This window comes from Crocuta crocuta, unplaced genomic scaffold (genome assembly GCF_008692635.1).
Source record: "Crocuta crocuta isolate KB4526 unplaced genomic scaffold, BGI_CrCroc_1.0 scaffold219, whole genome shotgun sequence".
Taxonomy (NCBI): Eukaryota; Metazoa; Chordata; class Mammalia; order Carnivora; family Hyaenidae; genus Crocuta; species Crocuta crocuta.
In genome coordinates, this window is record NW_027551572.1 from 5820715 (window position 1) to 5848512 (window position 27798).

Sequence of the window (27798 nt, forward strand, 5' to 3'; positions counted from 1 at the left end):
AGGGACACCTGGGTGGCTTAGTCTGTTGAGCGTGTGACTTTAGCTCAGGTGATCATCTCGCAATTTGAGTTCAAGCCCAACATGGGTTTATTGCTGTCAGCATGGAGTCAGCTTTGGATCCTCCGTCTGCTTCTCTCTCTGACCCTCTCTTTGCATATGCTTTCTTTCTCAATAAATAAAACACTGGGGAAAAAATATCAACTGGCTTTTTTGAGGAGACTCTCAAGCTAATCTAACATTTATATGGAAATACAAAAGATCCATCCAAAATAATTTTGAAAAAGAACAAAACTGGAGAGGCACCTGGGTGGCTCAGTTGGTTAAGCGTCTGACTCTCAGTATTGGCTCAGGTCATGATTTCCCATTTGGGATGGAGCTCCCTGTTGGGCTTTGAACTGATCGTGAAGCCTGCTTGGGATTCTCTTTCTTTCTGCCCCTCCCTTGCTCTTGCTCTCTCTCTCTCAAAATAATATACTTTAAAAAAAAAAAAAGCTGGGGAATTTATTCTTTCTATTTCATTTCAAGACTTAATATTAATAGGGGCACCTGGATGGTTCAGTTGATTAAGCGTCTGACTTCAGCTCAGGTCATGATCTCATAGTTCATCAGTTCAAACCCTTGATCAGGCTCTGTGTTGACAACTCAGAGCCTGGAGCCTGCTTCAGATTCTGTGTCTTTCTCTCTCTCTGCCCTTTCCCTGGTTGCACTCTGTCTCTCTCTCAAAAAGAAACATTTAAAATTTTTTTAAAAAACTCAAAAACCCTTGGGGTGCCTGGGTGNCTCAAAAACCCAACATGAAGCTATAGCATGTGGTACTGGAGTACCTGGGTTGGACGCCAGTTAACCATAGCGTCCAACTCCTGATTTCAGCTCAGGTCAGGATCTCACAGTTCTTAGGTTCAAGCCCTGCATTGGGCTCCATGCTGACAATGTGGAACCTGTTTGGAATTTGCTCTCTCTCCCTTTCTCCCTGCCCCTCTCCCACTCCCCCCCCCCACCTCTCTCTCTCTCTCAAAAATTAAAAAAAAAAAAAGAAGTGCAGTACTGCTGTAAATATAGTCATAGATAAATGTAACAGAATAAAGAGTCCTAAAAGAAACACATATGGGCAATTCATTTGTGATAGAAGCACCGAAACAATTCATTAGGGAAAAGATAGTGCTGAGACAGATAGCCAGCCACATGAAGATGAATTTAAGACCCTTCTATACACAATACACATACCAAAAATGAAGTACAAATAGTTGACAGCTCTAAATGTAAAAAATATATAATTTCTCAAAGAAAACACAGTAGAAAATCATGATGACCTTGGTTTAGGCAGAAGTCTTAGATGACACCAAAGCATGATCCATAAAATTCAAAAATCAATCAACTGGACTTAGACTTTAAAACTCTTACATTTCAGGGGTTCCTCGTGGCTCAACTGGTTAAGCGTATAACTTCGGGTCAGGTCATGATCTCATGGTTCATGGGTTTGAGCCCCATATCGGGCTCTGTGCTGACAACCTAGAGCTTGGAGGCTGCTTTAGATTGTGTCTCCCTCTCTCTCTGACCCTCACTGCTCACACACTCTCTCTCTCAAAAGTAAACATAAAAAAAAAAAAAAAAAACTCTTGCATTTCGAAGACACTGTTAGGAAAATAAACTGGGAAAAAAACAACTGCAAATCTGATATAGGACTCATATCCAGAATGTATAAAGAACTCTTACAACTCAATAATAAAAGGACAAAACCCAACATAAAAATAGGTAAAAGGCCGAAACACAAATATCTATAAGCACACAAAAAGATGCCCAATATCATTAGTCAGTGAAGAGATGGATGTTAAAATCACAATGTGTATCATGTCATACATACTGAGTAACTATAATAAAAGACAACAAAGTGTTAGTGAGAATGTGAAAAAAACTAACACTCATATGTTATTGGTGGGAATATAAAATGATGTATTTTACATTTGGGGAGATGAAGAAAATGTACTCAAATTGGATTGTGGTGATGGTTACATAGCTCTGTAAATACCTCATCTGCAAAGCTGCTACAAAGAAAAATTAATCACTGTACCATTAGACTTCTAGTTTATAGTATTGGGACAAGTTAGACAATGCCACAAGGAGACAATCATATAATCAATGCAGGACTTTCTGTAAGACAAATGACTTACATACAGTGTAAGGACCAACAAACATGAAAATCATGAGACTATTCCAGAATTAAAAACTAAAGATACACAACCAAGCATAATGCATCAATATTGATTAGATTTTGCATCAGAAAAACAAAGACATTTCTGGAGTAGCTGGGAAGGTTTGAATTTAGACTGAATATCAGATAATTTATGAAGTTATTGTGAATGTTTAAAAGAGGGGCTCCTGGGTGGCTCAGTTGGTTGAGCATCCAACTTCTGCTCAGATCATGATCTCATGGTTCATGAGTTTGAGCCTCACATCAGGCTCTGTGCTGACAGCTCAGAGCATGGAGCCTGTTTTAGATGCTGTGCCCTCCTTCTGTCTTTGCCCTGCCCCACTCATGCTCTGTCTACCTCTCTCTCTCGTCTCTCTCTCAAAAATAAGCATTAAAATTTTTCAAATAAATAAAATGTGTAATAATGGTGTTGTTTGGTTGCAGAATGTCCTCACTGTTAGGAAATGTTTGCTAAAATATTTAAGGATGAAGCACCATGTTGTCTACAACGTACTTTCAAATAGTTCAGCAAAAATAACTCTGTATTTGCAAAGATAAAGCATGGAAAAATGTAAATAAGTGAATCTAGCTGAAACATATTCAAAGAGTTTTATATTACCTCTCCACAGACTTTTCAGGTTTGTAATTTTTGAAAATAAAAAGTGGGGAGAAAACTCAATTATATTCCTATATACCAGGAATGACTTTTTAAAAAAGATATAATTTATAATAGCATGTAAATATATGACATACCTAGGAATGAATATATACACACACAATGTCTAAGACCTCTTTGGTGATAATAAAATTTTATTAAGACATTAAAAAGAAATAAGAGATATCATGTAAATGGGATTTAGAAGGTCTGGTATAATAATGTAAACTCTCCCCACGTGGCCTATAGAATCACTGCAACTCCAATTAAAATCTCAGTATGTTTCGTTCGTTTAATCTTTGGGAAGAAATCCATAATCTGTTTCTGAAATAGATATGAAAGAGCAAAGAACCAAGAAAAGCCATAAGCTCTTGAAGAATAACAAGGTGAAAGGACTTGGAGTACTATATATCAAAACTTTTTTTGAAGATAGAGTAATGACGAGAGTGTATATTAGCACAGGGAAAGACCAATAAAACAAAATAAACAGTCCGGAAGTAGATGTCTGCACACACCAATGCTCAATGGACAACAGAGAAGGCACTTCAAAGCAGTAGGCAAAGAAAGGTCTTTTCAATAAACAGTGTTGGGACAACAGACTAACCATATAAAGAAGCAAAAAAATTACCTCCTACCACATACCGAAGACATTTCCAAGTAGGATAAAACTTCAATGGGGGGNAAACATATTCATGACCTAGAGAAAGAATAATTTTAAAATAAAATACGAAACATGCTAACTATAAGGTAAAAATAGATTTGAACATACTAAAATGTTAATATATCAAAAACACTGAAAAACCAAGCCACAAACTGGAGAAAGATTTTCCAAGCACAACCCATAAAGGACTAGTATCCAGGGTATATACAAGAATCCCCTGCAAATTACTGGGAAAAAATTAACGAAATACTTTAACACATACTGCACTCACCAAGCCAGTAAACATGTTGACATTCTCGTATGCGGTCAGCAGGAAAGTAAATACGTCTTTTTGAAGAACAATGTGGCAATATATATGAATATATCAAAGGTGTTCAGCCTCATTTGACATAAGGAAAATCCTAATTAAAACCAAAATGAGATAACATGAAGCAGATTGGCAAAAATTAAAAAGCCAGTACACCCTTGGGGGAATGTATATCAGTACAAGAATCTCTGGGAAATAGTTTGGCATGACTTGGCAAGAATCTAACCAACCTGTGCCTCTGTGGTTCTTTTAAAAGTGCATACTCTAGGGGTGCATGGCTGGCTTAGTTGGGGGACTATGTGACTTCTGATCTCAGGGTATTGAGTTTGAGCTCCATGGTAGGTGTAGAAATTAATAACTTTATTTTTTTAAGTGCATACTCTAGGGGTGCCTGGGTGGCTCAGTTGGTTAAGTGTCCAACTTCAATTCAGGTCATGATCTCACGGTTCTTGAGTTCAAGCCCCACGTGGGGGTCTGTGCTGATAGTTCGGAGCCTGGAGCCTGCTTTGGATTCTGCGTCTCTCTCTCTCTGCCCCTTCCCTGCTCACACTCACTCCCCCTCTCTCAAGAACAAACATTAAAAATAATTTTTAACTGCATACTCTAGAATACATGTACAAAATATCCACTATTTGTAATATCCTCAAATTAGAAACCACCCAGATGTCCAAAGCAAAATAGAAAAATTATAATATATTCATATAATGGAATAAGCAATATACACAATTACATGGATGAATCTTATAAACATGTTTAGCAAAAGAATCTCAAAATCTACAATATAATTTGATTCATATAAATTTCAAAAACAAACTAAATATTGTATTTAAGGGTGTACATATGGATGTAAAACTATAAATGAAGAGTAGGGCTTATGTTAAAGAGGAGAGAAGTGTGATGGGGAGGATCATATGTGGGAACTTCTGAGGTGTTACAAATATTCTGTTTCTTGACATGGGTAGTTACACTGGTGTTCACTTTATGACTTTAAAATATGTGTATATACATACATATATGTCTGTCTCATGTACTTTCTGTATATTCCACAATAAGAAAATATACAAATGGCCCGTAAATATGAAAAGACATTCAACCTCATCAGTAATTAGGAAAACGAAAATTAAAACAGCGATCACCTATATGATTTACTTAAAAGGTTAAGACTGATAATACCCATTTTTGCTGAGGTTACAAAGAAATAGGCATTCTCATCTGCTGTCAGCAGGAAAGTAAATCAGTGAAGCCTGCTGGAGAACAATGTAGCAATATATACAAAAATGTAAAACCCATATATCTTGTGAATTATCTGTTTGAATTTTGAATATGCTAATGAAATATTAGCACATGTACTCAAAATATACGTACAAAAGTGTATACCATTCACTGCAACAGTTCTTGCAATAATGAAAAAAATGAATGTCAAGAGAGTATTTACTAAGTGTCTATAAGCCATATTATGGAATACTACACAGCTATTAAAAATTAAGATAAATCTCTGAATTGGCATGGAAAAATCTCAAAGATATTAAGTGAACAAAAGTCACAGAACAATACATACATAGCATAATTCTGTTTTTAAAATATAAATATATACATATATCTTTATATCGATATATGAAAAACAGACTACAAATTTAGACTCTAACCTATTAGCAGTGATTACCTCTCAGGCAAGGAGTGATCAAGGGAGAGGCTTACTCTATACAGTTGACCTACAAACAACTTGGGTTTGAACTGTGTGGTCCACTTGTATTTTGTCAATGCAGTATTGTCTTATGGTTTTCTTAACATTTTCTTTGCTCTAGCTTATTTTATTACAAGAATACAGTATTTAATACATATATAAAATATGTGCTAGTTGACTGGTCATGTTACCAGTAAGGCTTCTTTCTGGTCAATAATAAGCTATTAGTAGTTAAGTTTTCAGGAGTCAAAAGTTACACGCCAATTTCCCACTGCGCAGGGGGTTGGTACCACTGGCCCCCGAGTTGTTCAAAGGTCAATTATATGCACAGATATTCTATGAATCTTTTGTAAGAACATATCCATGGACTACTTGCATATTTTTAACAGGTGGCAACAGAGAAACAACTGTATTGGTATTTATTCCATTCCAATGAGAACTGAATACATTTGGAAATAACTTGCTTTCAAAGCTAAGTCTTTTGTTGCTGGAGGGCCTGAGAGTGCCTATAGTTGTGTTACAGGCCTGTCAGCCATCAAGTAATGAGTGCTGTGTAGGATACTAAGTGGCTTGGTCTATCTCCAAGTTTGTCCCTTGAAAATATTTGCATACATTCTCCTATCCCGGCTCTTTGGCAACAGCAATAATGTTTTCCCAAAGCACTTTGCTAAAGTAAATTCTGATGTACACATCAAATCACAACCATCACAAAGTGTAGATGTGGCTGTCAAGATGCATGTTTCGATCTAAATTAGTAATCACATCCTGGGTGAGTGACTTTTGGAATAAGTAGTTTGGATTTGGATTCATAAGGAAGAACCTAGACCCCACTAAAAATCCGAAGATACAGCTTCTCTTTTTCTTCTTCCCTCCCCTCACTCCCATAGCCCTTTCCAAATCAAATACTTTCCTATAGAAGAGGGAGAGAGGGAAACCTGATCATGAGTTCTTTGGAACTAGTAGTGAATCAAAATAAAAAGCACTATCAGAGTATTTATGAAGGAAAATCCAACTACATGCATACATTTTGGTGTGCATTTTATTTTTGATTGGAAACATGTCCATATGAAGGAAAATTGCCAAAGTATCCTTTAGTCTTGAAAGCTAGGCCCTTGCCTTGCTGTGTCAGAGGAAAGCAAAACTAAGCCAGTAATGCTGGAGACGTCCCTGTTTCCGTATGCACACTGACAGGAGAGGAGCTGTCTAGGAAATGCCTTCTGAATGATGAACAGAGGAGAATCTACACACATATTAAATACAAATGGAAACACATCAGCACACACAAGTCATTAGCCTGGTCCTCTGGCATCCACTAGCATGCATCTTTTCCAAACGTTCTCTTATTCAATGGTGTAAGCACTTGGCCTCATTATGCCTCCTATCAGCAAATACCTTTTTATTCCAGAATGGAAAACGAGCTGGGAATTAAATACATCCAATATTGATGCTTTATTTCCATAAGTCACCAATAAGAGAATGAATTTAATTTTAATACATTTATTGTTGTGTGACTCTTAATAAAACACTTTCAAAACATTCTGTACATTTCAAGCCACTTGGAACTGCATTACATTCTATAAACGTGATTTGTTGGGATGAGGTGCCAAGATGTCTCTGTACAAAGATGTACAATATGTACAGTCACTATAAGTGCAAGCTGTGCAAAGCAGTCTAGAACACTAATTCATGCCAAGGCTTAGAAAACATTTCAACACTTAAGACTAAAGCTTGAAACTGCATTGTTGCTTTTCCTGGCAAATGATTACTTTATAAACAAATATATGTATATGTCATATAGAAAGAATAGTTGGACTCCTCAGCTCAGTCAGCACCATGCAGCTGACTGGATACATTACAGGGCTGCTCTTCCAGGCCCCTCTCTCCGGGGCAACCATTTGCCACACTCAGTGGTTGTCTCATCACTGAGCTGCCGCTGCCACTGCCTTTGACTGAACCACAGCAACACTAGGAGCTTTAAATTTGGGGAGATAAAGGCCAAACTTGTTTTCAATGCCAGCAAAAGTGGCTGTGGCAAGTCTGTATCCACCGATGTGATCAGGATTGGCAGGGGGAAGGTCTGCGATGCGTGACTTAGGTGTTGGTTCTGAGCCAGAGGGTTTGCTGTTGAGCGAAAAAAGCTAATGGTTAGTGCACTCAAGACTGATGAGGACGGCACATAAGGAATGGAGAACACCTGCAGCCTCACCCATGTGCCACAAAGAGAAGTGTTTGTCTGAATATTTCCTGGTTCTTCTATGCGACTTTTGTTATGATTTATAGCTGCTTTGAAAGCAGCACAATCTTTTTTTTTTTTTTTTTTTTTGGTGGTCTCAGTTTATAAATAGATGCACAGAAAAAAGATCGGAAGAAAATACACTTAAATATTAACACTCTCTGGGTGTAGGACCATGAGTGACTCTTTCTTTTATACTTTTCTATTTTCCAAATTTTCTGCACTAAGCATAAATTAGTCATAAAAAGTTTACGTTTTCTTTTATTCTGACATAGTTTAAAAAGCTAACTTTTTAAATAGTAGACTCATGAAGTATTACTAAATTTTAAGAGAAATAGATAGAATTCTTACTTTTACACAATCTGAAAGCATAGAAAAGCCTGGAGTTGTGAGACTGCTATTCTTACTTCCTTTGTGCAAGTCCCTGTACTTCTTGGTTCAACAGCTAATTTCCTATTTGGCCTTTGAGCAAGAAAGGGGGTCAAAGGTTTATGAGGTGAAGACCCAGATATGGGATTTGGTTATCTGCTGAAAAGTTGATAATTGCTTGCTTTGGGTACAACCTTGCCCCCCAGCCCCCAGCAGATTCAACAAGTAATTCCTTTTCTTCCCAGCACAGGCTTCAAGTGGCCCAATTTCTGACCTAGATCTCACCGGTGATTACGTCCATAGGCATAACCTCTCTTTGAACCCTTTTTCCTGTTTGTTAGCTCCAAGAACACCTATACCTATCTAATAATAAATTATGATGAGTAATGAAGTCTTGGAGGTATGAAAGGGCTTGATGGAGTCTTTAAAACAAAGTTCGTTAAAGTGTTACTAATAGAAATTTACATCACTTCTGGTGGAAAGGCCATATAATAAAATTCAAATAATAAGGACCTAAATCCATGAAGCTCTGTATTTGCTTACACTAAAAAAAGATAATTTATTCACATAACATTTTAATTTGCTGCTTGCCTTCACTTTCCCCAAGTAACTGCTTAATACTGTGTATGATGTCCCCCTACCAAGGTCTTACTCCCCTAATACTGGAGCTTCTCAAGCCCACTGTTTTTTTGTTTTTTGTTTTTAAGTGGGCTTCATGCCCAGCATGGAGCCCCACACAGAGCTTGAACTCACAACCCTGAGACCAAGACCAGAGTGAGATCAAGAGTTAGATGTTTAGCCAACTGGGACGCCCTGGTACCCCAAGCCCACTGTTTGTTTTAATGCATTGGTCCTGGGGCGCCTGGGTGGCTCAGTCAGTTAAGTGTCTGACTTCAGCTCAGGTCTTGATCTCACGGTTCGTGGGTTCGAGCCCCGCAGTTTGGCTCTGTGCTGACAGCCAGCTCAGAGCCTGGAGCCTGTTTCAGACTCTGTGTCACCCTCTCTCTCTGACCCTCCCCTGCTCATGCTATCTCTCTCTCAGAAATAAATAAAACATTAATGAATGAATGAATGAATGAATGAATGAATGAATGAATGAATGCATTGGTCCTGTAGAATTCTGTCGTACTAGTTTCTAATAGTTCCAAAAGTGCCTTTGTAGGCCAAACACCTATTTTGATTCTGGTGCTTTCTTTCATAAGGAGTTGAACAGTTGCACTTACAGGCCTCCAAAATCAATGTAAAACCACCGCTGGAGAAGTTCATAGGTGACCAAGGTAACACCAAACTGGGGAGAAGATCGAAACACTCGGGCTGAAAAAGACAGGAGTGGGGATACTTAACATGACTGTGGCAAAGCCGACCGGTGAGTAACGGGAGCAGGTCCCCAACACCAGACAGCCACTGTGTGTGGCCCTAGCCCCTACCTGCAGTCCCCTTCCAAAATGCTGAGGGCCCCTCTTCCCGGAGTATCTTCCTGAAACAGTCAATGACACCACTGTATGTCGTCTGGCCAGCACGGGCGGCCACTTGCAATCTTGTCTTGATGACATCAGCAGGGGTCACCAGAGAAGCAGCAGGCACACCTTTCAGGAGAAAGGCATATGTAAGTCACCCAAACTACCTTATAAAGAACAGAAATACTGCTAACATTTAATAATAGAATTGGCAACTTTTACCGCTCTAACTGAAAGTTTCTAAAATAGATGCTTGGGCACTCAGAGAAAAAAGGACACAAAAGCCTATTAACTGCTTCAGTACAGAACAAAATCTTTTTCCTTATGAATTAGGAAAATCACTCTACACTGTATGATCCCAAAGAACTGTGAGAGGAAAACAATGCATGGTCTGTGGGTTCGAGCCCCGCGTCGGGCTCTGTGCTGACAGCTCAGAGCCTGGAGCCTGCTTTACATTCTGTGTCTCCCTCTCTCTCTCTGCCCCTCCCCTGCTCACACACACTCTGTCTCTCAATCTCTCTCTCTCTCAAATAAACATTAAAATTTAAAAAAAAAAGAACTGTGAGAGAAAAAAATGCAGCAATATTATTCTTTAGGTTTCGATTATTTTACCTCCTTCTTTTGGTAAATGACACAAGTATTTATGTATATAAAAGAAATGAGCACACTGTCCATCTAATGAGATGCTAAATGTACCTGACAACATCAGTGGGTTTTGCTGATTCTTGCAAATCACCTTGCACAGCAAGGTGACTGTCAGTATTCCTATCCACTCACCTGTTTGAGGGGCTGACTTAAGATTTGACTGGGACTCCTTTCAGACATGCTTACATGACAGAAGTCATTACAAGTGGAGTAGAGGCGGCCCGGCAACCAGTTAAGGAACAATATGGGAACTGATCATCAAAAGGCCTTATTATCTATCCCCTGTGTGTGAGCTCCCAGAGGTCACGCTGAGATTGATCAGCAGTGGGACACCCAAAATGGATTTCACAACCATGTCTTTCACTTATAAAACAAAGCAGGAAAAAAGGAGCAAGATAACCTTCCTCAGGGGGAAGATAGTCAATCTGGCCTGAATATCACTGAATCATCACTAGCAGATTTTGCGGGAGCCTGTGTTATAGGAGGATGCAAATACCTCTCCCTCCACGTGGCCCTGCACTGTATTCAGATGAAACAAGGAAAACTGTCTGTCTTTGGAATGTTCTGAATTCTAAATGTTCTCAGGGTATGCCAGCAAGGCTTTACTGGAAAAAATGAAAAAATCATCTCCCATTATGAAAACTTGACATCGAGTATCTGTGGGCAAGACGTTGGTGCTGACAGTTCCATGGAAATGTTTCCTTGGTTCCATCAATTGTTGGCAAAATGCCTGTCCACGAATAGACTGTTCTTTGGCTGTTTTTTGCTGCTGACTGGAAAGCACAGGCAGAAGTTTGGAGGGAATATTTGCCGGCCCCATTTAAAACTGGGAGCCTTTGGTGAGTACCCCCAAAAGAGGCTGGATAAGCACTTAGTGCCAAGACCGAGCAGGTAGCTTTTCTGGCTTTCAAATGTGCAACTGACTGAAATAGTAATTGCCAGAGGACATGGGATTTGATGGACCCCAAATAAGGACTCAGAGCTCCCTGGGAGTTTTTTTTAACCATCACAAGTCATTCCCTATAACCAAGGGCAAGAACAAGAACATGGTCCATCTCAACGCCCTCAGAACCCCACTGTACACACCCCACACTTCAGGAAGTTCTCAAGCTGTTCTGCTGTATGGCCAGGATACCAGCGGAGAACGAATCCAGTGAGAGCTATATAGCACCATGAGTCCAGGAGCCAGACCTACACCAGCATGTGGGGACTCCGTTTGGGTTTGTGTTCACCTTCACCTTTCTATCCCTGACCAGCAGGAATGGAGAGCAAACACATGTTTCCTTCCTCTGTCATGTCTGAGTGCTGGTGCAGCCAAGGACACCTAGGCCTCCCCTTCTATCCCCAGTCAGCTCCTTCAGGAGGAAGGCTAGGCCTGTGCAATCAGAAGGAAACATCTTAGTACCTTCCTGCATGTGTTAGGCTCCTCTTTCAAACGGAATTTCTTTTGTGTCTAATTTGGGATCTTAGATCAGATGAAGATTTTCATTTGTTCCACTGACATTTATTGGGCTCCTATTATTATTATGCTGGCCATGAAGGGATGGTAAGGATGAAAAGCATAAAACTCCTCCCCGCAAAAAGCTCCCAGCCTAGTACAGAAGATAAAACTTATGCAAACAAGTATTATTAAAGTATTGTTAAAGGACAGAGAAGAGATGCCAATTTGAGTATGGGGTAGTTTGCTGGGGAACTATTGCTTACTTTGATCTAAATAGAATGATGGTAGAAGGAACCTGACAGTATCATGAGGAAAGCTCAATTTTTGAGCCAATTCATGGGGGACTCCAACATGCAGAAATAGCAAGTGAGGCAGGTTAGACCTGGGCATCATGAGGTACAATGAAGCAACCAATTTGATGACGAACTTTTCCACCTTAATGCTTAGCTTGGCTACACCCAAGGTTTCAGGGGTATAGGAGGCGCACATTAATGATGAAAGCCCAATTTAGATGGGCAGATTTAATTTGGCTCCAAGTTGCTAAGCTGCATTATGCTGTTTATCCACATTATGCAAATGTAATTAACTCTCATCAGAATTACAGCACATCCCACAAAGGAAAAAAAGCGATCATATTTAAACAGTCAGATACAAACAATAACCCTTCCAGAAATAAAGGCGGACAGTACAGAGAGATTCCGTACTTCTTAAAGAGAGTGGGGGAAGGGTTCTTTGGTTTAAAAAAGAAAATTGTAGTTACCTGCCATGGCTCCAGCTGCAAGGAGATTTACACCTCCCACGTGTCCATTTTCATCAGCCAGAAGTAGTTTACAATGAGCATAAACAGGAAAATAAATTGCAGAGAAGGGAATGTCTCGGAGGAAACATGCTTTGGCACCCTGTCACAAGTGAGGAAATAGTGCAAAACAGGTATGTAAACAGGGCCATGAATGCCCGTAAGGAATCCAGGGTGACAAGCAGTAGGTATTCCCTCAGCATGGGGACTGATATGGAATGGAAATGGGAGTGGGGGGCAGGTGAAAGGGGCATAGGCAAATATACATGGCTCAAAGTTTGAGAAAGGCATGTGGACCCTGGAGTCCTAGGGTTTGTTAACTGGGTAATGATGTTATCCTGACAACTAAGAATTTTCTGGCATTTCCAATACAGATTCAGATTTCAAGGTTAAAAAATTTTAATTCTCAAATTTCCAGTCTGCTTGTTCCATGTGGCTTTGGTGGATGTGATGGGGAGGGGCATGAGTGGCAACAGACTTAGAAACCCAAGGTTAATAGCTTGATTCCAAAGTAATCAGCAAAGGCAGCCCACAAGCCTAACAATTCACCAATTCAATCTACACAGCTTACAACCCATGAAGTACCAGGTAAGAAGCTACAGACAATGGCAGAGGAAAAGAAAGGTGACTATTCTACGGAAGGGGAAAAAAGAAACCACCAATATTCCCTCCTCAGTCCCCATGTCCTGAACAGCAGAGGAGTGGGGGAAACTAGGGCAAATTATTATAGCAGAAGTTTCCCCAGGAGTAGAAAGCTCACAATAAATGCCTTCCTCAGCTTGGTCAGTAGCCCATGCTATTCTACTGCCCAGGGCTTTCTCTAGCCAGCCAAATATGCCATCTTCGGCACTTGTTTCCCTAATGGTTCTGTTTTCAAAAGACAAACTCAAACATTAAACAAAAAATAATTGCAAGGACTCTCTGAAGGATGATACAGACAGAAACAGTATCAATAAATTTAGCTCTCAAAAGGAATTCCAAAACAGGATGGAAATTGGGGGTGGAAGGGAGGGAATGCATACAGAACTCTCCCAAGATTCAAGCATCATTGGTTTACTGGTCTCCTAAGAGCCCTGTACCTGTGTGAATCTAATCTAGAGAAATTCTCATTTCTAATTTGCAGCTCCAGAAGCCAATTTACACATTTCTACAGTGATAGATCTATAAATAAATCAGATGCTGTGGAAACACGGTTGTCTAATAGCAGCTAAATTTACGTATTCCCCTCTTATACCAGCCAAAAGAATGGAAAGAAATACTCTTCCTTGTTTAAGAAAAATAATAGCTTCTGCTCCATTACATCTGATCTGTAATGATGGGAGTAAGTATACCTGCAGGGAAGGAATCTGTTGACTGGCATTCTGCGAAAGTATAGTACACTCTGGGTTTTTTTTCCTTTTTTAATGGAATTCATTATTGACAAATCCTACCACTTAACTTCTTAAAGACCTGAATTCTACCAAACTCTACTACTGTTTCACTGTGGTCAAATTATTAAGACAAACAGAAGCTCCTACTGGGAAGATAACAATAGAGATAGCTCAGACTCAAAATAAACATAAGACTATTTTGAAGTCCTAAAACAGCCCAAAGAGAACACCAAAGAAACTTTTCCCAAACCTGCGGTCAAATAAAAGGCTGTGAGCCTAAAGCCAGCAGGTCCGCAGTGCTGGCCTCCCTGCTGGCAGCGTCATAAAAGCCTCAAGATGACAACAGGAGAGTGTGTTTGTATATCCCAGTGCCTCTAATAGAAGTGTCCTGATTTTTTCTTTTTGTCTGAGTTTGTACTCAAGGGACTACCCTGCTGGACAAAATTGCTTTTCCAGTTTGGGGAGGAGAAGCCTGGTTTCCACATTCTTTCATGGTTCTATTGAGTACATTATAAGCTCTCTACTGAGATAACCCAAGGGAATCTACCCACCTTATACAGACCAAAAAGTCCCAGGTCCCGGAGTACATTCAGGGCACTGACCCTGGGTCCTGTGGTGATTTCTCCAGCTACCTGCAGGCGAATCTTTACTATCTCCAGTGGATTAGTAAAGATGACTTGAGAGCCGCCAGCCTGTAGGCAAGGGAGGAGAGATAGAAGCAGATTTCCAAATCAGAGACCGACTGACAGTGTCACCAAGAAAAATCCAGAAAAGCCTCTACATGGTACCACTTTACACTACCCTCTTCACAGAAGAATGAGAGTCCCACACTTTGGCCAATAATGGAGGGGCCCACCAGGATGGTCCCAAATTCAAGTCAATCTATGTGTGGGTTTGTTTCGATTTGAAATGTCAAGAGTATTATTTCTCAGACCAGTTTTTCCAGAGTCAACTCAGCACCCAAAATGGCAAAACTAATAAACTCATTTGGAAAACAAAAGTGAAGTCAGATGAGGCAGTGGGGAGCTCCCCAATGAAAGGAAAAGAGATGGTAGAAGAGTGGTTGGTATATTATGTAAGTTGGAGGTAAAATTTGGATCTATAATTCTCGGGGTGTTTGGGGTTGTTTTTTTTTTCTTCTTTTTTCTTTTCTTAGCAATCATTTTCTTTAGCTCAGCCACCGGTTTCCATTTCCTTGGATTGTAAAGCAATTAACACAACTTTGCCCCCACAGAAGTGCCTTAAGTCAGAGGGGAAAAGTCTTCCATGGTTCCAATTCTAAAATGTATTATCCTGAGCAAAACTCTTGAGACAGATACACAGCTAAAAGGAGAGAATGTAGAAAGACACTTTCAGTATTAAGGCAAAACCAGAAAAACTCTGCTGGGAAATGGAACATCTAGTTACCATGAGTACAAAACTGGCAAATCAAAGCCACACTCCACAATGGTGGTGACTGACAGGGATTTGAATTTGGATAATGAGGGTGTATTTGCATCTCAAATCTGTTAACTAGTAGAGGGGGGGAAAGGAATGTTTAACAAAACGGATACCAATTTTTTTTATAAGAAAGAAAAAAAATGTGTAAGGGGGTGTGTGTGTGTGTCTATGGATACATAAAAATACAGCTGTTAAAATATAAATAAATATATATAATATCTCCATGAAGTGAAAAAAATCTCATTTGCACATCTTCATCTGAACTGTAGCTGTTTTTATTACACAATCATAACCATATTCATATAGTCATAACTGGATTCTATAATTATAACTTCATGCAACAGCAAGTCACATGTGAATGAGGAAACAGGAAAGGCCTCACTGGGGCACTACAGTTCCACAGGTATAGGAATATTGCAAACAATACCCATAAAACCCATGCACAGCATTCAATGACACTTCAACACTCTGGCTTCACCCACATCCCTGTTCATTTATCTAAAACCCACAGTCCTTCCAGTCGTGCCTCCACGGGGCAGCGGGTCTCAGCCATTCTGCTAATTGGCCGGAGCCAGAAACCCCTTAACTCTGCCTGCTCCAATCCTGACTCCTCACTCCCGTCCACGATTCACAACTGCCAACACTGACGTGAGACTCCTTTCTACTTAGTGGGCAGCTTACTGTCCTTGGACCCCCCAGGGCCCTAATCCCCTTTTTGTCCACCAAGCATGCTGGTCGAGCAATTTGCTGTCTCTCTCGGGGTCTCCTGGAGCTCCCAAGTTGACAATCCAGACCACTGGCACACAAGTCCCCAAATGATAAGTGACCCAATTTTATATGTTGATTTGCCTGTGTTCCCCTCTTTTAATCTGCTGCACTGCAGGCAGAAGGAAGCATTTCAGTGTTTCAATCTAAGCAAACAATACTTTCAAAAGGATTGCTGGGTGAAAAATTATGTTAAAATGATAATCCAAGTAATTGCTCCCATAGCTAGTGTTAAAGACCAAACCAATTGAAAAAGTTTACTACTCTCCTGAAATCTCTTGTTTAAATAATGGTTGCCAAGACCATCTTTGAGAAAATGTACCTTATATTCTAAACTAAAGCAGATTAAGGAAAATAATAACAGAAACATAAATTTTGATTATAATCCCCAAACCCTGTCACCACCAGATGATGTCAAACTTTGGGTGATCCTCACATTAAATATGGACATCGTGTTTAAGTAAATACAAAGTTCTTCCATGTTTTTAATCATTAGTAAAGTCTAACATCAGACAGAGCAAGAGTATTCCAGCCAGCAGTCCCCCCCAGCCCACACTTCCTCCTCCCCTGCTTGCCACACCCTTCTGGAAATAATTGTCAGTTTACTGAGGTTTGTACTCCTTTAACAACTCTTCACATTTCTTTCTGAGTGTACATATAATGTGTAACACATTAGCTGTTGTGTGCTTTGAAGATCTATTACCCAGAATGCAAACCTAAACTGATTTGGATTTATATATACATCTGACAAGTGAACCTGTAAACAACAAAGCAATGACACTGCAGCAAGGCACGTATCTGTGGGTTTGACTCACACCTACATACTCTACTGTATTCGAAGAAGGAAAACGTCTAGCAATTGCATAGCCTGTATATGCCATAAAATGTCATACTTTATATTTTATGATATTCATATTTTGACATTTTATTAAAATTTACTTACATTTTATGATAGGCCTAGGAATATGTAGGCAAATACTATCCATAAATATTGAATACTTTTTTTAAAATAAAAATTACTATTTAAATTGTCTAAAACTGTGGGGGCGCCTGGGTGGCTTAGTCGGTTAGGCGTCCAACTTTCGCTTAGGTCATGATCTCGCGGTTCGTGGGTTCGAGCCCCGCGTCGGGCTCTGTGCTGACTGCCAGCTCAGAGTCTGGAGCCTATTTCAGAATCTGTATCTCCCTCTCTCTCTGACCCTCCCCTGCTCACGCTGTCTCTCTCACTCTCCTAGAAATAAATAAAAATATTTTTTAAAAAAATTGTCTAAAACTGTGGAAATTTCATTACACTTAAAGGGAAACATACATGGCAAATATGTGCTGTTTTCTTCCAAACTCTGAGACCGACCTAAACTGGGGACAGTGAGATGGGAGAATAAATCTGCAGTTACTTCAATTGCTCTAGTAAGAAATCTAGTGACCTAGAATAAAGATTATGTTTTAGTACATTCTTTTTTTTTTTTAATTTTTAAGTTTATTTATTTATTTTGAGAGAAACAAAGACAGTGCGAGTTGGGAAGTGGAAGAGAGAGAGGGAGAGAGAATCCCAAGCAGGCTCCACACTACCAAAGCACAGCCCAGTGTGGGGCTCGAACCTACAAAACTGCAAAATCATGACCTGAGCTGAAACCAAGAGCCAGACACTCAACCAACTGAGGCACTCAGGTGCCCCAGGTTTTATCACATTCTTAATTGTTTCCACTGTGAAACGCAAATATAAGAAATATCATTTCTCCTCTATTTTAAGGCTCTACTGATTATAAGTAATATTATTACATTAAAAATAGCTTTTTACAGGGAAAAAACTGCTTACAGCAAATAAAATCATTGAATATGCTGAATTGCAGAAGTTTTACATTGTGAAATAAAAATATGGTAACTTTTCAATGGAAAAGAAGTATATTTTTACAAATATGCCAATATATTTTGCTGTTTTACCAAATATGCAAATATGTTTGCTACTTTAAAGAGCAACAAAATTAGGGGCGCCTTGGTGACTCAGTCAGTTAAGCATCAGACTTCAGCTCAGGTCATGATCTTGCCGTCCATTGGTTTGAGCCCCATGTCAGGCTCTGTGCCAACAGCCCAAAGCCTGGAGCCTGCTTCAGATTTTGTGTCTCCCTCTCTCTCTGTCCCTCCGCCACTCACACTCTGTCTCTCAAAAATGAATAAACATTTAAAAAATTAAATTAAAAAAAAGAAGAACAAAATTAAACCAAAAAATGTAAATGCCCAATAAGGAAAGAGTTAAATAGAACCAATCATATGCTCTTGATCAGGTAATAAGATCAGGTAATAAAATTATGCCAAGTAACATAAATAAAACATAAAATATAGGTATCCACTATCATCAATATGTCAAAATTAACCTAAGTTCATCAAAATTAAAATGGCTTAGAGATGAAAATATTGCTTGCCTCCTGAAAGAGAAATGTGTACCTGAAAGCATATCCTATTGCACCTATTAAATTCTGAATCATGAAGTGAATTAACTACTGAAAAACAAAAAATAGAAAAAAATAATGAGAAACAGAACTGGTCTGAGAAACAATGACTTCTTTTATAGACTAGGTCTTCTCTCACACATTCTTCCCCATGATAAATTTGGTAAATTATATATGTTAAATGCCATTTTAAAAACTAGTTAGCACTAGTTATCTGTGGATCCAAAACTTTAAAGAGGTTTACCTATCTATGTAGATATGAACATCAAACATTCTAACCAAATATAGTTGGTAATCTGAAATAATAGACACCAAGATACATATAATATTTCAAATTAAATTATGATGATACACAGCTATATGGTCTTAAACGGACACGGTCTCATCTGACATCCTGCTGCTCCTTGTACTGATGCTTATGTTAGATAACACTATTCTATACAACACCTTTGAGGAATTTGTTTCACTCACCAAATCACCAAAATTAACTTCTAAACTCCTAATTGCTAAATTTCTCTCTTCAAATTTGCTTATTTTTATAGAGAGGCAAGCAGCACTGATATTAAAACTGTTTTGGAAGCTACGATTTTTCAGTACTAACTTGTCATTTCTTTGTTCTAGAATTGAATTACAAGCGACACAATAAAAGAACAATTCTCATTTTGAATGAAGGTTATCTATATATAAGAGAAATAGAAAGAATGTAAACACTTCCATTCAATCTTGTGTCACATAAATTTTTTCTTAATGAGAAAATAAACCAACCAAAGTGGACAGCAAAAGTCAGGAGAAAAAAGATGGAATACTGAGATGTCACCAAGCCTCTGATGTGCCTGAGGCCAAGGAGCTGCACACAGGGCCAGGCCTGCTCAACCTCCTGCCCTCACAATCCTGCCCCAAGGGCAGAATCCACAAAGAGGTGGGGGACCTGGCCCTGCTCCTGCCAAGTCTCCTGTTTATTTTCTTCTTTGATCTGTTTTCTCCTGTAGTTTGGAATTATTTCCCTCCAACCACAATCTGAACATTCATTATAAAGTCTTTCCTTACAGAGATTGATGAAACTCTAATTTCAATTTAAGGCCACACCAGGAACTTGAGCAGATGTACAAACTATGTGCATTTAAAACAGCCAAACAAACAGTGGGGGAGAGGGAGAGAGGCAAACTATGAGACTCTTTTTTTTATTTTTTTTTTTATTTTTTTTTAATAGTTTATTGTCAAATTAGTTTCCACATAACACTCAGTGCTCATCCCCACAAGTGTCCTCCTCCATGCCCATCCCCCCTCCCCCCCACATCCATCAGTCCTCAGTTTTTGTCAGCATTCAAGAGTCTCTCATGGTTTGCCTCTCTCCCTTTCCCCCACCATTTCTGCCCTTCTTCTCCCCCTTGTTCCTCCATCAATGCCTCGAACTGAGGACTGATGGGTGTTGGGGGGGGGAAGGGGGAGATGGGCATGGAGGAGGGCACTTGTGGGGATGAGCACTGGGTGTTATATGGAAACCAACTTGACAATAAACTATTTGTAAAAAATAATAATAATAATAATAATAAATAAAAGAACACAAATCATTAAAAAAAATAGCCAAATAAAAATCACAGAATTAGGTGTCACCAGGACTGACTCCAGAAGAACAGTTACAGACAGTGACTCTGTCTCATACACCATCAATCATTCTTAGATATTTTATAAAGCAATGGGAAATGTTAATGGTTCTTTCTAAAATAGCCTACGACCATGATAACTTAAGACTAAACTACAATTTGCTCATTGCTGAGTCATTAATATATGCCAGGATGTTAGGATATGAATAGATAAAACTACATATACTTCTAACAAAGGTAAAGGAAGAGTCAAAATCTCTGTGTACCTATCATGAGCCCCTCTGACGTAAAATACATGGACTTTGAACTTGTATGCCTATGTATGTGTGTTCACATACATATGCAAGCATCAAGTTGGGAGCACAATGAGTCGTGGGATGGGAGATGGAGAGGCTGTTTCCAAACAACTCTTCAGAGATGTGCAAACTCAGCTTGCTGAGGAAGACACAGTATAAGGAGCTGGCTAGCTACAAATCTTGGTTCTAGGGTCAGTAAATGCTCCAACTAACAAATGAGCCACTTGCTGCACCTACTGTTGTGTACACACATAGGCTGAAAGAGGAAGCATGGAAGAGTGGAAAGATTCTAGGTTTGTTGCCCTATACTGTTACTGACTTTGTAATCTTGGATAGGTCATAACCGTCCCATTCCTTGGTTTCCTAATATGACAAAAGGGATCCCGACAACTGCCCAATATACCTCACAGAGCTCTTGTACACTAATGTGAGAGCACCATGCAGACTGAAAGGAGGATATCAAAGAAAGGGACATGTTCTTAGGAGGTATATTCACACAGGGCTAACAACATCTGCAACACAGTAAGATTACACTAGCCTTCTGCTGAACAACCCTGAATTGTATGACTTACCTACTCAGTGGTCTACACTCCCTGAAAGAGTTAATATAATAAGGCAGGTAAGTGCTCTGGTTAGAGTTTAAACAGAAAAACAGGTACTTACTGGAGAGATATTTAAAAACTACATATAGGTCAGTCTATTTAGATTGTTAAACTTTCTGCATTTTTTTACTTGGAAAGACATTAATTCTTTTACCATTTAAGTTTATAGATATGTCTAAGAAGCTCTACATAATCTTTTCTTTGAAGAAACAACCACAGAGTGGACAGGTCAACATGGTGGTATAAGAATATGCAGAACACATCAAATCTACAGTTACATATAGAACAATTCTCTCCGAAAAAGAAATGAAAACTAGCTCAACAGCTCCTCCACAATGGATAAAAAGGCCACATGGAGACAGGTATAATAGGCAGAGATGCAGTATTGCCAAAAACCCCACCCATGTTGGGGTGACCCACAAGCAAGAATGAACTCACAAATATAAAGTGTATCCTTGAGGAGCAACAGGTTCGAGCTCCACATCAGGTACCCAACCCTTGGGATCTGTACTAGACAGACAAGTTCCCAAAATGTCTGGCTTTAAAAACCAGTGAGGCTCACTTCCAGGAGACCCAACGGCTGAAGGAAACAGAGGGCTTTTGAAGGGTTTGTCCATACGTTCACTCACCCTGGGACCCAGTATAAAAGAAGCAGCTTAAAGGACACCTAGACCATACGTGAAAGAGATTCATAAGATAGACATAAAGTATCTGCTGGAAGGACAAGGGTCTGTTGGAATCTTCTCTGAGGAAAAGGGTGTGGACAGGTACAACTGTGCACTCTCCCCTCTTGCTAGTGTTGGCACTGGTAGGCATCAGTTTTGCATTTTTCCTCTCCTTGCTAGCACCAGTTGCCCTGACCCTGCACTATCCTGCAGCTCTGCCCTGCTAAATCTAGTGGGCAGCCTTACCCCAGGCCTGCCCTCTCCTATAGCCCCAGTCCTGCTAAACCTGGCAAGTGAGCTTGCCCGGGCCTTGCCCTCTCCTATGGCCCTGCCAGAGCAAGTGGGTACAAGCAGTCTGCACAGGGGATGCCCCTTGACAAGCATCTGGCTCTGGTGGTCAGGAGGCCTGCATTTCTGGGGTCTATGGGACTGAAACAACTGGAGAGACAGTTCTTAACAGGCTACCACCCCCAGGGTACAGAGGCAGCAGACAGAAACACACCCCCAGTCTTCCTGTGAACACTTCTTCAAGACTGGGAGAGACAGCTGTTTTGCCTAATATAAAGAAACAGAGAGAGTCAAACAAACTGAGGAATATGTTCTAAATGAAATAACAAGACAAAACTCCAAGAAAAATATGTAATGAAAGAAAAAATCTTAATGAAATGGAGAGAAGTCACTTACCTGATAAAAAGTTCAAAGTAATGGTCATAAAGATGCTCACCAATCTTGGGAGAATAGATGAAGAAAGAGATCTTCAATAAAGAGACTGATAATATAAGAAAGTACAAAAAAGAAATCACAGAGCTGAAAAACACAATAACTGAATTGAAAAGTAAAATAGATGGATTCAACAGCAGACCAGATGAAGCAGAAGAAAGGATACATGACCTGGAAGACAGGGCAGTAGAACTCACCCAAACAGAGCGGCAAAAAGAAAAAAAGTGAAGATAGCTTAAGGGACTCATAGGACAACATCAAGCAGAACAAAATTCTCCTAGAAGGAGAAAAGAGAAAGAAAGAGACATAACTTATTTGAAGAAATATGGCTAAACATTTTTCTAATCAGGGGAAGGAAACAAACACTCAGATCTAGGAAGCCCAGAGAGTTCCAAATAAGATGAACCCAAAGAGATTCAAACCAAGAGACATTATAATTAAAATCTCAAAGTTAAAGAGAGATTCTTAAAGGCAGCAAGAGAAAAATAGCTCGTTATACAGAAGGGAACTCCATGAAACTATTAGCAGATTTTTCAACAGAAACTTTCCAGGCCAGAAGGGAATGGCAATGATATATTCAGTGCTGAAAGCAAAATCTTCCAGCCAAGAATACTCTAGCTGGCAAGATTATCATTCAGAGGGGCACCTGGGTGGCTCAGTCAGTTAAGTGTCCAACTTCAGCTCAGGTCATGATCTCACAGTTCATGGGTTTGAGCCCCGTGTCGAGTTCTGTGCTGAATGCTTGCTCAGAGACTGGAGCCTGCTTTGGATTCTGTGTCTCCTCTCTCTGCCCCTCCCCTGCTCAGGCTCTGTCTTACTGTGTCTCTCAAAAATAAATAAATGTAAAAGAAAAATTTTTTTAAAGATTACCATTCAGAATGGAAGGAGAGGTAAAGTTTTCCAAACAAGCAAAAACCAAAGGTGCTCATCACTGCTAAACTGGCCTAAAAGTAAATATTAATGGGACTTCTTAAGCTGAAAAGAAAGGGCAGTGGTTAGTAACAAGATAACATATGAAAGTAAAAATCATAACAGTAAAGGTAAATATATAGCAAAGGTAGTAGACTGGTGACTTATAAAGCTAGCATGAAGATTAAAAGATAATCTTCTTTTAATTACTGTTTAAAAACAGTAAAACTACAATGATGAGTTAAGGGATACACAGAATAAGAAGACGTAAAATGTGACATCAAAAACAAAATTGAAGGTGGGGGTAGTAAAAACATAAAATTTTAGAATGCATTCAAACATAACTTGTTATCAACATAAAACAGACTAGTTTAGGCGTGCCTGGGTGGCTCAGTCTGTTAAGCATCCAACTTCCGCTCAGGTCATGATCTTGTGGTTCACAAGTTCGAGCCCCACGTCGGGCTCTGTGCTGACAGCTCAGAGCCTTGAGTCTGCTTCAGATTCTGTGTCTCCTCTCTCACTACCTTTTCCCCACTCACACCATCTGTCTGTCTGTCTGTCTCTCTCTCTCTCTCAAAAATAAACAAACATTAAAAATTTTTTAAAAATAGACTAGTATACATACAGTGTGATATATATATGCCTCATGGTAATCACAAAACAAAAACCTATAGTGGATACAAAAAGGATAATGAAAATGAAATCTAAACACTAAAGAAAGGCATCAAACCAAAAGAAGAGAGAGCAAGAAAAGAGAGGAACAGAAGGTCACTACAAAACAGCCAGAAAACTATTAACAAAATGTCAATAAGCCCATACCTACCTGTAATTACTTTAAACATAAATGGACTAAATTCTTCAACCAAAAGACATAAAGAAGCTGAAAGGATAAAAAAAAAAAAACAAAAAAAACCCAATACCCATCTGTCTGTTGCTTACCAGAGATTCATCTCAAATGTAAGGACACACAAAGACTGAAAATGAAGGGATAAAAAAGATGTTTCATGCAAATGGAAACCAAAAGCAAGTTGGGATGGCTACACTTCTCAGACAAAACAAACTTTAAAACACTGCTAATCAAGCAAAGATAGGCATTACATAATGATAAAAGAGTCAATACAGCAAGAATATGTAACATTTGTAAATATTTATGCACTCAATATAGGAGCACCTAAATATATAAAGGAAATATTAACAGACCAAAAGGGAGAAATCAACAGCAATACAATCACAGTAGGGGACTCTAATACCCCACTTACATTAATGGATAGATCACCTGGACAGAAAATAAATATGGAAAAATCAGCCTTAAAGGATATGTTAGACCAGATGGACTTAGTAAACATATATAGAACATTCCACCAAGAAGTAACAGAACATACGTTCTTCTCAAGTACACACAGAACATTCTCTAAGACAGATCACAAGTTAGGCCACAAAACAAGTCTCAATAAATTTAAGAAGATTGAAATCCTATCAATCATCTTTCTAAACCACAATAGTAGAAAACAGGAAATCAATCACACAAAAATAAAAAAAGAAAAATCACAAAGATGTGGAGATTTAACAACTTGCTACTGAGCAACCAATGGGACAACAAAGAAATCTAAGTAAAAATTTAAAAAACCTCTGGAGACAAATGAAAATTAAGATATAACACACCAAAACCTGTGGGATGTAGCAAAAGCAGATAAAAGAAGCAAGTTCATAGTGATACAGACCTACCTCAAAAAAACAAGAATAATTAATCTAACATTACACATAAAGGAATCAGGAACAAATGAAACCCTAAGTCAGAAAAAGAAAGGAAATAATAAATTTCAGGGCAGAAATAAATAAGATTAAAAAGAAAATAGAAAAGATCAATGAAACTATGAGCTGGCTCTTTGAAAAGACAAATAAAATTGATGAACCTTTAGCTACATTAATTAAAGACAGACAGAGGGCCCAAATAAATATAGAAATAAAAGACAGGAAGTTACACAGAGGGGCACATGTGCCCCAATGTTTATAGCATTAACACAGTAATGCTATCAGCAGTACTATCAGTAATAGCCAAAGTATGGAAAGAGCCCAAATGCCCATCAACTGATGAATGGATAAAGAAGATATATAGATATATATATATACACACACACACACATAGACACACACACATATATACACACACACACACACACACACACGATGGAATAGTACTCATACACACACACACACACAATGGAATAGTACTCAGTGATCAAAAAGAATGAAATCTTGCCTACTGCAACAACGTGGATGGAACTAGAGGGTATCATGCTAAGTGAAATTAGTCAGTCAGAGAAGGACAAATATCCTATGATTTCACTCATTTGTGGAATTTAAAAATCAAAACAGATGAACATAGGGGAAGGGAAGCAAAAATAAGATAAAACCAAAGAGGGAGACAGAGAGACAAACCATAAGAGGCTCTTAAATATAGAGAACAAACTGAGGGTTGCTGGCAAGGTGTTGGGTAGGGGAGAAGGGGAAGGGCAAAATTGACGATGGGCATTAAGGAAGGCATTTGTTGCGATGTGCACTAGATGTTCTATGTAAGCCATGAATCACTAAATTCTATTCCTGAAATCATTATTACACTATATGTTAACATGGATTTAAATTAAAAAAATTTTTTTAAAGACAGGAAGTAACAAGTGATAACAAAGAAATACAAAGGATCTTAAAAGACTACTCTGAGCAATTATATGCCAACATTGGACAACCTTGAAAAAAATGGATAAATTCCTAAAAAACATACAACATTCAGTCTTTCAAGACTGAATAGTGAAAAAGCAGAAAATGTGAATAGATTGATTACTAAGAAAAAAACTGACTTGGTAATCAAACACATCCCAACAAACAGAAGTCCAGAACCAGATGGTTTCACTGTGAATTCTACATAACATTTAAAGAAGAGTTAACACCTATCCTTCTCTAAGTCTTCCAAAAAACTGAAGAGGACAGAATGCTTCAAAACTCATTTTATGAGACCAGCATTATCCTGATACCAAACAAGACACCACGAAAAAAGAAAATTACAAGCCCAAATCCCTGATGAACATAGATGTAAAAATCCCCAACAAAATATTAGTAAACCAAATTCAAAAATACATTAAGAAAACCATACACCATGATCAAGTGGGATTTATTCCAGCATCTAAGGATGGTTTAGCATCTGCAAATCAGTCATTGTGATATGCCCCATTAACAAAATGAAAGCTAAAAATCATATGATCATCTCAATAGATGCAGAAAAAGCATCTGGCAAAATTCAGCATCCATTTATGACAAACCCACAACTAACATCATACTCAATGGTGAAAAAAATGAAAGCATTTCCCAGTTTCTCTAAGATCAGGAACAAGAGAAGGATGCTTGCTCTTATCACTTTTATTTAGCATAGAATCGATAATCTTAGCCAAAGAAACTAGGCAAGGAAAAGGAACAAAAGGCATCTGGCTTGGAAAAGAAAAAGTAAAGCTCATCATTTGCAGATGACATGATTTTATATATTTAAAAACCCTAAAGATCAAAAACCCGTTAAACAAATACAATAAAGTTGCAGAATACAAAGTCAATATACAAAAACCTGTTGTTTTTTTACATACTAACAATGAACTATCAGAGAGGAATCAAGAAAACAAGTCCATTTATAATTGCATCAAAATGAATAAAATATCTCAGCATAAATTTAACCAAGGAAGTCAAAGACCTGTATGTGGAAAACTTCATTGACAAAAGTGTTTCTTTTACCCTGTGCTCATGAAATGGAAGAATTAATATTGCTAAAATGTCTGTAGTACCCAAAGCAATCTATAGATTCATTTCAATTCCTATGAAAACCCCATGGCATTTTCATAGAAATGGAGGAAACAATCCTAAAATTTATATGAAACCACAAAAGATCTTGAGTAGCCAAAGCAATCTTGAGAATAAAGAGCAAAGCTGGAGACCTCAAGCTACCTGATTTCAAACTATATTTTAAAATGACAGTAATCAAATAAAAAAAAAACCAAAGCAGAATAGTATTGGCATAAAATATAGAGAATACGGCATAAAGCAAAAAGAGAATCCAGAAATAAACCCATGCATATATGGTTAATTACTTTATAATAAAGGCAGTAAGAATATGCAATGGGGAAAGTCTCCTCAATAAGTGGTATTGGGAAAACTCCACAGCCATGTGCAAAAGAATGAAGCCACCATCACTACCTGGCCCCAAATGCAAAAATTAACTCAAAATGTATCAAAAACTTAAAAGAGCAGAAACTATAAAAAAACTCCTAGAAGACGACATAGGTGGTATGCTCCTTGATATTGCTCTTGGCAATATTGTTTTGGATCTGATTCCAAAGGCAAAAGCAAAGCAAAAATAAACAAGTCGGAATACATCAAACTAAAAAGCTCTTGACCAACATAGGAAATGGCCAGCAAAAGGAAATGGCAGCCTACTTGAATGGGAGAAGATATCTGCAAATCATATATCTAATAAGGGGTTAATATCCAAAATATATACAGAACTC

The 27798-nt window shown here is 38.6% G+C and overlaps 1 protein-coding gene across 1 annotated transcript in view; it reads right to left on the bottom strand.

Annotated features, from left to right (window-relative positions):
• Positions 1–6976: 6976 nt before the first annotated feature.
• The window catches only part of SLC25A12 (solute carrier family 25 member 12), a 108063-nt gene continuing 87241 nt past the window's right edge, over positions 6977–27798 (bottom strand). The window contains exons 14-18 of the mRNA XM_077751181.1: positions 14358–14498; positions 12401–12539; positions 9525–9683; positions 9321–9411; positions 6977–7616 (exon numbers count right to left, since the gene is read on the bottom strand). Coding sequence (XP_077607307.1) covers positions 7415–7616; positions 9321–9411; positions 9525–9683; positions 12401–12539; positions 14358–14498 — 732 coding nt within the window. The 3' untranslated portion in view covers positions 6977–7414. The remainder of the gene's footprint in view (positions 7617–9320; positions 9412–9524; positions 9684–12400; positions 12540–14357; positions 14499–27798) is intronic.